Source organism: Arachis hypogaea, chromosome 1 (genome assembly GCF_003086295.3).
Source record: "Arachis hypogaea cultivar Tifrunner chromosome 1, arahy.Tifrunner.gnm2.J5K5, whole genome shotgun sequence".
NCBI classification, from domain to species: domain Eukaryota; kingdom Viridiplantae; phylum Streptophyta; class Magnoliopsida; order Fabales; family Fabaceae; genus Arachis; species Arachis hypogaea.
The window spans coordinates 5,523,862-5,535,417 of NC_092036.1; the positions used below are offsets into that span (position 1 = coordinate 5,523,862).

The 11,556-nt window shown below is 35.8% G+C and overlaps 2 protein-coding genes across 2 annotated transcripts; one reads left to right on the plus strand and one right to left on the minus strand.

Annotated features, from left to right (window-relative positions):
* Window positions 1-2,744: 2,744 nt before the first annotated feature.
* On the plus strand, window positions 2,745-4,777 carry LOC112792057 (cytochrome P450 86A1). Its single transcript, XM_025835144.3, has 2 exons — window positions 2,745-3,594; window positions 3,682-4,777. The coding sequence occupies exons 1-2, from the start codon at window positions 2,818-2,820 to the stop codon at window positions 4,486-4,488; spliced, it is 1,584 nt and encodes a 527-aa protein (XP_025690929.1). The 5' UTR covers window positions 2,745-2,817; the 3' UTR covers window positions 4,489-4,777.
* A 603-nt stretch (window positions 4,778-5,380) lies between these two features.
* Window positions 5,381-10,732, minus strand: LOC112792066 (sodium-dependent phosphate transport protein 1, chloroplastic). Its single transcript, XM_025835153.2, has 10 exons — window positions 10,200-10,732; window positions 9,476-9,583; window positions 9,208-9,363; window positions 8,802-9,017; window positions 8,252-8,461; window positions 7,772-7,909; window positions 7,168-7,269; window positions 6,778-6,843; window positions 6,324-6,408; window positions 5,381-5,896 (listed from the first exon to the last, which is right to left on the minus strand). The coding sequence occupies exons 1-10, from the start codon at window positions 10,605-10,607 to the stop codon at window positions 5,799-5,801; spliced, it is 1,587 nt and encodes a 528-aa protein (XP_025690938.1). The 5' UTR covers window positions 10,608-10,732; the 3' UTR covers window positions 5,381-5,798.
* Between the last annotated feature and the right edge of the window lie 824 nt (window positions 10,733-11,556).

An 11,556-nucleotide genomic window follows, 5' to 3' on the forward strand; every position in this document is an offset into this window, starting at 1 on the left:
TTTAAACTCATATAATGGGCTGCCGCTGTTTGTGAGCAAATCTCTCCTTGTTGGCCTTCAAAGAATGAGTATAGTTGAAAGTATCTGCCAGCGTTGCCTCACGATCTCGACTTAGACTACAAATAAATATATTAACCAATAAATAAATAAAAAATTAAACAACTAGTTAAAGTAACTACTAAAATATTAAACAATGACAAAATTCTTACCAGTCTACTCTTCGTCTTCATGAAGGTTGGCGACCCACCCGTATACTTTGACAACCTAGGCGAAACCCTGTTAGCGACGTTCGTCAAATGGTGATGCTTGAACCCCTTATCATCATGAGTAAAATAGGGCTCCAGGTCCTTCTTGATGGCTGGACGGATCCACGATGTTAGATGGTTGCGCCCATTACAACGTCGCTCATCATCTGCGGATGAAAACGTTTAGCTGCCTAGTGGTCGTAGATCTTCCTGGTCATGAGATTGTGCTCTGAATCCCATATGAATTTTAACTTCACAAAGTGATTCATCAGCATTAGTTAGTCAGAATGAAATACAGTTAATTAATTCAACATTATTGGGTTCTTACCGCCCATTTCTGAAACTATCGATCTCTGATCCTAGTCAGAATTTGCGTGTAGGTTGGCTACGGGTAGTCGTATATCGACTTAATGACGTCGGAGATCTCCTGTGTGCAAGCATTGGAGTTTGGTGCAAATATAGCAGAGAAAAAAAAACTAACAATAACAAACACATAGAAACACAAAAACTTAAAATTAACAAACGTAAGATTAAAAAATTGTATGTACTCACGCCTGCATGCCATTAGGCCAAATTCTCAATCGAATGACGGACAGTGGTGGAAGGGCATCTTGCTGGGGGCACTAAGGAATCACCCACCACGGGCTCTGTCGTCGCTGGATCTGTGGAGGTGTAGCAGAAGAAGACACATAGTTCGAGTTTAGGACCATGATGAATTGCTGGTTTGCTGGACCCGCTTGTGACGTCACATGGGTCGACGGAATAGTCAGGGTAGAGGGCGATGACTGCGCAGTCATTGGGGATTTGGTGGAAGCCCGCTCTCTACCACGACCACGTGACCCACTCGACCTACCTCTGCTACCTGTAATCATGTCTACACAGCGAATATATTACTTACACTAATCAAAACACAATTAAATTCACCAATTCTAAACATAATAATACACTCAATAAAGTAAACATATTAATAACATAACAAACACTAATAAATAATAATATTAGAAGAAACTCAAGAAATAACAAATAATTATAACAAATATAAGAAAAGGTATATATGAATAACAAATAATTATAACAAATAACCCAAAACACTTAAAATAAGAATTTTAAAGAAGAACCAATTAATGTTACAATTAATACAAATATCTATCAACCTTAAACATAATTCTAAGACTTTCCAAAATATAATTTTTATTTTTTAATTTTACTCAAAATCTTATAAAAATTTTGACAAGAGTCTCCGCTAAAATTCAGATTTTTTCACCCTTCAACGGTTCCATCCAAACCAAATATTTATCTAAACCAACATACAAAGATTGAAATCCTAATACACCCACCAAGAGACTTCAATCGTTTTTACTAATCAACTCAAATGCACAGTACATTTAATAGATATTCAAAGTAATCTAACTTTATAAAATAAACAAACACTAAATCATATAATTTATTTTAATTCTTTCATCATCAAACCAATTTTAATAACCAGAATAATTAACACAAATTTTATTTTATAATAACTAATAATAAATATGAATACTAAATTATCATATGATAACCAAAACGCAAATCCTATGTTAAGTTAATCTTAAACTCTAAATTAGCATATAATAATTAAATCTCAAATTCCAAAATTAACATGTAAATAAATTTTAAATTATAATTTATATATGAGGTAGATGCATGAAACCTAACGGTGATAGAGGGAGATGAAGTGGCGGTGATAGAAACAGGTAGAGAGAAAAATGAAGAAGAAGAGTTTAAAGAGAGAGGCTTTTCGAAATGAAGGAGGAGAATGTTCGTGCTCTCTATTTTAGGGATGTCTACCGTAGAATTTACCGACATAACTTCTTGTGTGTCATCAAAAAGCAACATTTAACTAAAATGACTTACGATTAAATTTTACTGACAATAAATCTGAAGTTAAAGTTCGCGCTTATTCTCTTCTATTTTTCGCTAAGTATTACCCACAAATTTATTGTCAAAAAAATTAATCCATTGGTAACTATTTGACATAACAAATTCTAACACAAAATCTCATAAATATTCAATGTATGTATTTTTTGTAGTGATAAGAAGTTTAATTAATTATTGGTGGAGCTCTATTGTTGACACTGAAAATACTTGTCAACATACGTCAATTTCATACGTCATACTTGATTTATTTTTTCATGCCTACCATATTTTTTTTAAAGAGAAAGTATAAGAGAAAATATAAGACAAGAACACAAAGATTAAACAATATAAACAACTTAAAAAATTCATTAATTTTAAATTAATTATTAAAATCAGAATATCCCATATACCGAAAGATGAAAGGAAAAATAATGCGTACATGCATGGATGGTATATATAGTTACACTTGCAAGTTTTCTTGAGACTCTGACAACCTAACACGTAACACCACACAGTACTCCTTTAATTATTCCTAACAACCCTTCCTAAACTCCTCTCATGCATGTCGCCCCTATAAATTCATCAATCTCACCCTTTTATTTCCTTCCAACACCATATCGTAACATAATCTTTATATATCATCAACAATATTACTTAAGGTGTATTAGCTACCATCACCATGATTGAAATTGAGACACTTCCTCTACTCTATACTCTTATTGCTTTGTTATTCGCATATTTACTTTGGTTCCACCTTTTCTCTCGAACCCTAACCGGTCCGAGAGTGTATCCTTTCCTTGGAAGCCTTCCAATCCTTTTCATGAATCGAAATCGGGTTCATGATTGGATTACCCTAAACTTAATAGGCCGAATCAAAGTTTCTGGTTCGGCCACATACCAGACTTGTATCCTGCCTTTTCCTTTCTTGGCACGCAAGCAAGGGTTTTACACAGTCACGTCCAATCCCAAGAACATCGAGCACGTCCTCAAAGTCCGATTTGATAATTACCCGAAAGGGCCCAACTGGCAAACAGCATTCCATGATCTCTTGGGCCAAGGGATCTTCAACAGTGACGGTGCCACGTGGCTGATTCAGCGAAAGACGGCGGCTTTGGAGTTCACGACGCGAACCCTAAAGCATGCCATGAGCCGATGGGTGAACCGTACAATCAAGAACCGGTTGTGGTGCATCTTGGATAAAGCAGCAAAGGAGGGTGTAGCGGTGGACCTTCAGGACCTTCTTCTCAGGTTGACTTTTGATAACATTTGTGGACTCACGTTTGGGAAGGACCCAGAAACTCTGTCACCGGATTTGCCTGAAAACCCTTTCTGCAATGCCTTTGATTCTGCAACTGAAGCTACGTTGCATAGGCTTTTGTATTACCCTGGGATCTTGTGGAGGTTCAAGAAGCTTCTATGCATTGGTTCCGAAAAGAGGCTCATGGACAGTTTGAAGGTCAGCCAAGTCAACTTTTTTTTTATTATTATTATTATGAAAAATCAATATGCATGAATGTTTCACTGTTCCATCTTCCATGCATAGGTCGTTGACGATTACATGAACGTCGTCGTCTCCAATCGCGACAAGTCATCCTCCGACGACCTAATCTCCCGCTTCACCAACAAGCGTGACGGCGATGGCAACCCCTTCTCCGCCGCCGCACTCCAACGCATCGCCCTCAACTTCGTCCTCGCCGGCAGGGACACCTCCTCCGTCGCCCTCTCCTGGTTCTTCCACCTCGTCTCCTCCCACCCCGCCGTCGAGGATCGCATCCTCCGCGAGCTCACGGAGGTCCTCTCCGCCTCCCGCGGCTCGGATCGCTGCCTCTGGACGGAGAATGCTATCGACTTCGAGGAGGCGGAGAAGCTCGTTTACCTCAAAGCCGCACTCTCTGAAACGCTGCGTTTATACCCTTCAGTTCCCGAGGATTTTAAATACGCATTAAACGACGACGTTTTGCCAGATGGCACCTTCGTTCCGAAGGGTTCGACGGTTACTTATTCGATTTACTCTGTTGGGAGAATGAAGAGTGTCTGGGGTGAGGATTGCATGGAATTTAAACCGGAGCGTTGGATTTCGGTTCGGGAGAACCGGGTTCGATTCGAACAGCCAAAAGATGGGTTTAAGTTCGTTGCTTTTAACGCTGGACCGAGAACCTGCTTGGGCAAGGACTTGGCTTACCTTCAGATGAAGTCTGTGGCTGCGGCTGTGCTTTTGAGGTACCGGGTATTGCCGGTTCCCGGTCACAAGGTGGAGCAGAAGATGTCGCTTACGCTGTTCATGAAGAATGGGCTCCGTGTTTACTTACAGCCACGTCAGCTTCTACCAGAGAATGCCACGTATGCATAGAGGTTAGGTGCGTTGAACTGTTGATCATTGCATATACAATGGGAGTATACAGAACAAAGGGTAATGTTGTCGTTTAATGATACTTGTAAGGGTGTATATGTCAATTTAATATTGTAATTTCATGTATTATTTATTGCTTTTGTTGGGTCATTAACATATGGATGGCGGGTGGGTCAACTAAGTATCATTTTGTGATGTTTATGTTTTATTTGGTTTTCCATATCAGAAGATATGGCTTCTCTTCATATTCATATTGTTCATCAATAAATACAATTATACGATTTAATGATGTTACTTGTTTAATTATTGAAATACATTCATGTATAAACATGATTGGGCTAGTTCAGTTAATTAGTAGGCATAATTAGTATTATCAATATAGAAGTAATCATATCCAATCTCTATGATATATCTTCTCATGAACATTTCATATCATCTTATTATCATGTAATAATTTAGAAGTTTTACCATTTTTTTTGTATTTTTTGCATGCTTTCTTTTTAGTATAAAAAATATTTTTTTTATCTTCTCTTATTTTTTATTGATCATTTTTAATACTAAAAATAAAAAATATGCAAAAAAAATATGCACAAATAGTGAAAAATAAACATGGCAGTCATATAAAAATAAACACAAGATAATATCATATTAAATTTTCAAATGAAAACAGAAATTTCTCTACTGAATATGAAGTAAATTTGGAATCAGAAAGGTGGTGGACAAATGTCAAGATTCAAACATAGAGAGTCATCTAAAGAAAACCAACCATATATCAATCAGTTCCCAACAAGAAAAGAAAGAAGATATCAGTTGGTAATACTCGCTGCCTACTTTGCCTAAAAGATTCAAGTACAAAAGGTAGATAGGAAATTGCAAAGGAGACAAAAGAAGCTTGCTGAATTGTGAGTATTGAATAATACATCATGAATTTGAATCACATTTTTTTCCCTATTAATTTCACAAAATTGGTGTGATGGCATAGAAATTATATTTACATGTATGATGTTAAATCAAGTGGCTAATATAGTAATATGAATTTCCCACCAAAAGATGGGGAAAAAATAAGGAACTTCTCCCATGATGAAAAAACATCAGGGAATTAAATTTTGATAATTCACCTTTCAAGGAATAAGCTATCTTCAATGCTCTATCTTCAAAATTTACCATTTTGTCAGGCACCAAAAGAATGCATTGCTTCCTGATTTAACCTCCTTTAATTTTCTTCTCATAGACCTTCCTGTTCCGTGGGCAGGATTCATCTATGCATAAGGTGTGACGATAACCGATAGTCTGTAATAACTGCTTTCTAGTTATTCCAAGATCTTTTCGCCGGTTGAAAAAAGGTTCCACACCACGGTTCCAACCAAATAGAGCCCAACTGAAACCTTGAAAACATCATCCCAGGAACCTGAAAACAAATCAAATAGAAAGGCACCATTAGATTCTCACCCAGAAGATCAGACTTACATCAAGTATTGATGGCATTCAAACTTTATAGTAGCTTGCTTAATTTCTGAATCAACCAAAGTGACTAAGAACTTCAATTGAATGCAGTCAAATGTGCTCGAATCATCGTTTGATTTTTTTTTTTGGTAGAACCACGTGTATCCCACTTTGGAAGCAATGCTTTTCAAGAGTATTGGATATCCCAAAAGGGGCAGTGCTCTCGAACATGAAACTACTAGTTAATAAATACATGATCAACACATCACCAAGTTCCTGTTAAATTACAAGTACCAATACCAATAGTTTCACCGATACTCTCCAGATTGTGCACTACACAAACTAACGGTCATTATTCAGTAACCAAGAAGGAAAGGCAAAAAAGTACTTACCATGCTGTAGAATGTAACCTGTTGCTGCTGTTCCAAGTACACCCGCCAATACGCCAGCAGTATTAGACAGACCAAGCAGTATCCCCTAAGGAGCACATTACGAAATTAATTTAGAAACCATCAGTTCCTAAATGATGTAACAATTTAACCAAATGGTGAGGATATGATTAGAGATGGCCATGAATTAACGACAGAAAACAAAAAAAAAAAAAAAAACCAAAAATGGATAACTCTAACACTCTTATGCATCACATCAAACATCAATTTTCGGCTGAAAAATCTAGGTATAACAAAAAGTAGAAACTCACATGTAGTTGTCTTCATGAGAAGTTGATAACTAAGAACAGTTAGATGATAATTCAGTCAAACATATCAAATCATCTACTGGTTCTCAACTATCAATTTCACATGAAGACAACTGCATGTGAGTCTTCACCATAACGAAAACACTTACTGAATATCGAGGGGCTATATCTTGATGGTTTGAATACAAACCAGACTGAGAGAATGCATCAGTTCCCTATTAAGGAATAATACAAAACAAGTTAAGTAACCTCAATGAATGAACAAGTAATTTCTAATTATCTAAAACAAAATTAGCAGAACGGGGGAAAATTTTCTAGCTATGCTCATATGGTAAGTTACTAGCTGTTGTCTAGAAACTCAACTTTGCCAATCAAATTTACACATCATAAAGTTATGAACTAACAACAATATGATAATATAGTCAAATTTAAGAAACTTCTTTAGTAGTGACTCTTTCTCCAGAAATATTAAAGAGGACAGGACATACGTAAACACAAAATAGATCCCATGCAGGATTAAATAGAAACAAGAAGCAAACCTGACTGCAAGTCATGCACAAAACGGCCATCACAGGAGAATTAACATGGCTCAGTTGTGTTAAGAAGAAAGCAGGGCCTAGAAATCCAACCGTTTGCATTATCTGCAAATAAAAACATTGAAATATACAGTGAATGGGAAGGTATTGTTAAGGACAGAGAAGGGAAAGGTATCCCTTCACCAAATGTAAAAAGAAAAAAAAAAGAAATGATTTGAAACTTTGTTCTTCAAAAATTAGAAAGATCAAATTGTAACATATAATGTGGGTTATAGTTTATAAGACAGAACGAATTAAAGCAAAAACATTAATTATCATTCTTGAACAATCTCAGATAAAAACTAATGTAAAAAAAAAAAAAAGAATATTATTTTGTTCTAACTTATTTAGAAAAAGAAGAAAAGTATAAGAATGAAGAATCTACTTAAATATCTCAAGGTAGTTCAGAGACAAAACTAGAGATTGATTTTCTTTCATTAGTTTTATTACTTGAATTGAAGGATAGATAACAGGAGATAGGTTCCAAATACGCTTCGAAATTTCTGATGAACTCACATACAAAACTATAAGAACTGATAAGGAAAAACAATTGATTGAAGAGACATACCTTGCGGACCCTTGTAACCGACAAACCCTTACTCACAAGAGTGTCTGCAATCCAACCACCGACATTTGCAGATACCGCCATTGTAAGCCATGGCAAAACACAAAATAGCCCTGATTCTGTAAGATTGAACTTCAAGACCTAGGATTGTGTTGGAAATTAGCATGTCAACTTCAAATTGTGTCACGTGTTTTTTCCAGGTTATGAGGAAGTTACAAATCAAAAATCTTTTATATGTCAAAGTATTAACATACAATAGTAACTTGAATGCATGCCAAGTGCCAATGCTTGACAAATTTACTAAGTATGATGCTAAAATGTCAACTATCAACAACCATGCTCGTACATTATATTCTGTGAGACTGAATAAAAAATTTTACATGGAAATGTAAAAACAGAGAAAAAGGATATTGGACATGGATGTAGCTGTACACATTTCGCAAGTATGTACTATGTAGTATGCCGAAAGAAATAGAAGCTTACTTGGTTATAGTATGTTGGCATCCAAGTAAGAAGAATAAAAGTTCCCCAGTTATGGCAGAAATGGGATACGATTAGTGCCCACACAGGTGGTTTCGACAAAATTAATCCCCAAGGTATCATTTTAATAGGTTCCTTTGAAACACTATTAGTAGTTATCAACTTCTTTTCTTCAGGACGCAGTTCAGGGTCGTCAAGAGGTGAACTATATGCCTACAACAGCAGCTCCCATGATAAGCATATGAAAAATGTGAAAATGCAACTGAGACACGAAATTCAGGATTTTTTGGTTGGGATGTAAAAAACGGGTGGAAATTTTATGGAGGAGTTCTATGTGAAATTACAATAAAATTCATCCATGAAAAATTGTCACCTTATTCTTATTCCCCAACCAAACATACCCTTGGTGGCATTAGTAAAGCATCATCAAGGGAAAAAAAAAAAGCTAGTAATAATATTAAGAAAATGTTTGTATATGAATATCTCCATGTTCAGCAGGGAAGCATCTATATCACTATATACAAGGGAACAAATTCATATGAGCAAATTTTACCTTACTAAGCCACACAGAAAACCAAACTGTCCCAAGAGATCCAAAGGAGTAAAACACCGATGGCCAACCAAACTGATGAATCAAAAAGGGTGAAAAGGCCAACCCTGTGACCGATCCAAGGTACATGCCGCTGTAGACCAGTGCCAGTGACCTGCTTCTCTCTGCCACAGGAACCCATTTTGACAGGATATTATTCATGGCTGGCATAGCAACACCCTAGGAAGGGTCAAAAGAAGTAAGCTCCTTATGCAAAAAAAAGGATCATCCTACTATGTTATCACTAATCAGATAAATCAATGCATTACTAAAATCAGAGACAATTTTCATTACAACAAAATAAACAGTTCAATTTTTCTTCATAATCCTTTATTTTCCCAACAAACTAGAAACTATAGTTTTTCCTCACCTCACCGATCCCCATGAATGCACGAGCAACAAGTAGGAAAGGCAACCCAAGTTTAGCAGCAATAGGAGTCAGGACTGTTGCGACAGACCACCAAACCACGCCGAATCCTAACACCTGCTTTCCCCCTACTGTGTCTGCCCATATTCCACCAGCAATCTGCGAGAAATGTCTATCTATGATTTAGAGGCGCGGCTTTAAGTACGAAATTGTCAACTGTGAAACAAGTTTTTAATCAAACTTAGGCTTTTCAAGGTGAAATCAGATCCACCTGAGTGAGGAGGTATCCCCAAAAGAAAGAGGATTGTATCAAGCCGACAGTGCTGGGACTCCAATTGTACTCAGCTGACATTGGAAGAATGGCAATGCTCATATTTACCTGAATAAGAAACAGATGGAAGTTCCTAAGCATTAAACACTTCAATGCCAGCTATAGTGAAAGTGTTATACTAATCAATTCTTCTTTCTGTTTAATCCATAATATTTTCTATACCCAAGATAACTATAGTTAGATGCAGTAAACCCTGTAGGAAACATCTTTAAAAATAAAACCAAGACGTATATAACATCTATTCATACATAGATAATAGGAGATGATATGCTGTTTCAAAGAGGTAAAACACTTATACAGGGTCATATCATTGGCAGAATATGCGTTAGACTGAGTATCCCAAATAAACATTTTTCAGTGTGAATTGAGTGATTAAAGGTCTATCACTAAGACAACAAACCAACCCCAGCATTTTATTTGGATAATCAAATATAATTGATGCCCTTCAACTGATGAATCACATAATTAACATAGGTTCTGTTAGAAGTACCTATTTATAGCTAAAGAATACAACCAAATCATAACGAAAAAATCAACTTAATAACAAACTAAATCAACATAAAATCAAGACATACCTGGACACTCCTAAGCATATTCTAGAGGTTCTACTAACTTGGAAATTGGAAATTCAAGTTAAATGATAGAAGGTAAAGAAGGAGCATACTCTATCCATGTTACAGAGAAGGAAGGCAGAGAAGCAAAGAATGACAATGACCCATCTCTTTGGGAACACGTGCCACCAAGCTGCTCCTTCTACTCCTACTCCCACAACATTATCCAAGTCACGTGCCGACACAACGTCATCATCATCCTCATCCTCGAACCTGCTAGGCTCAGTCACGTGATGCTGCTTCTCCGACCTCACATCGGCCCACACCTTCCCGCCACCGTCCCTCCCGCCGGAAACCCTAAACACAGAGCACCTCCGGCCTGCATGCGACACAAACAACAGCAATGAAGTAGTTGTTGCGGTTGCGTGCTTGAATGGGAATCTTCGAGAAAGTGAAGTGGAAGAAGAGGGTGAAGAAGAAGGAGGTGGGGAGAAAGAAGAAAGAAGAGCTCTGGTGGCCATGGCGTGAGTGTTGTTTGTTAGTTTCTGTTATTCGGTTTCGTTTTTCTTCTTTTTTGGACTTCATGATAGAAGGAAACGGTTTCCAAGATTTTTTTGTGGGAGGGATATTTTATCAGCATTGGCTCACGTTCTGACACGTGTCCGTTTCACATACTGTTTCTTACTCTCAGTCTCATTAGTCATGCCACGTGTGTTGTATCAACCGTTGATTAACTCGGTGTGAATTGCAAAACATTGCACTTTTGCCACCATTACAAGAATTCAATTTTTACTTGCTACATATATATTTTTTAAATGTACGGTGTCTATTATTTTGTATCTAAGTTATTAAAAAAATAAATAAATAATATTTAATAAATTTTATATAATGTATTATTTATTTTAAATATATTATTTTATATTTTAAAAGAGAAGTTAGACAATTTAAACACTATAATAAAAATACTATAAAATTTATTTATTTTTTAATGATATATAAATAATTAATTTTAAATTATTATTAAAAATATTACTTAAATATATAAAGCTAATTAAATGACCGTATAATTTTTTTAGAATAAATAATTATTTCTGACCATAAAAAATTTAAATTCAATTTTGTCTCTGTTATTTTAGATTTTTTTTGTTTATTTGCTAATGATATTCTTTTTAATTTTTATTGACATTATAATTGTGATATTGATACTCACATTTTCTTTTAAATATTAACAAAAATTCGAGTAAAATAAATTAGCATGTCGAATAAGACATTGTCAATAGATTGTAGTTTGTCAAAATGAAAAAATCAGGAGTTTTTGAACTTGCATGTGATTACGAAGTGATAAAATTATGTTTTCAAAGATTGAGAAATTAGTGTCAGTTAATATGTCAAGTACATTTGTAGCATCTTCTTCTACTTCCAGTGATGAGACTAAAGAAAATGAATTCAAAAATATTTTCTGTGATTTCA

Bases quoted from the DNA above. Each gene is read 5' to 3' on its own strand.
- LOC112792066 (XM_025835153.2), bottom strand. From the start codon at position 10,607: ATGGCCACCAGAGCTCTTCTTTCTTCTTTCTCCCCACCTCCTTCTTCT. The intron at 8,462-8,801 runs GTAAAATTTGCT...CTGCTGTTGTAG, and splicing joins TTTCTGTGTGGCTTAGTAAG to GCATATAGTTCACCTCTTGA. The intron at 6,409-6,777 runs GTAAGTGTTTTC...TGTGCTCCTTAG, and splicing joins ATATAGCCCCTCGATATTCA to GGGATACTGCTTGGTCTGTC.
- LOC112792057 (XM_025835144.3), top strand. From the start codon at position 2,818: ATGATTGAAATTGAGACACTTCCTCTACTCTATACTCTTATTGCTTTG. The intron at 3,595-3,681 runs GTCAGCCAAGTC...TTCCATGCATAG, and splicing joins GGCTCATGGACAGTTTGAAG to GTCGTTGACGATTACATGAA.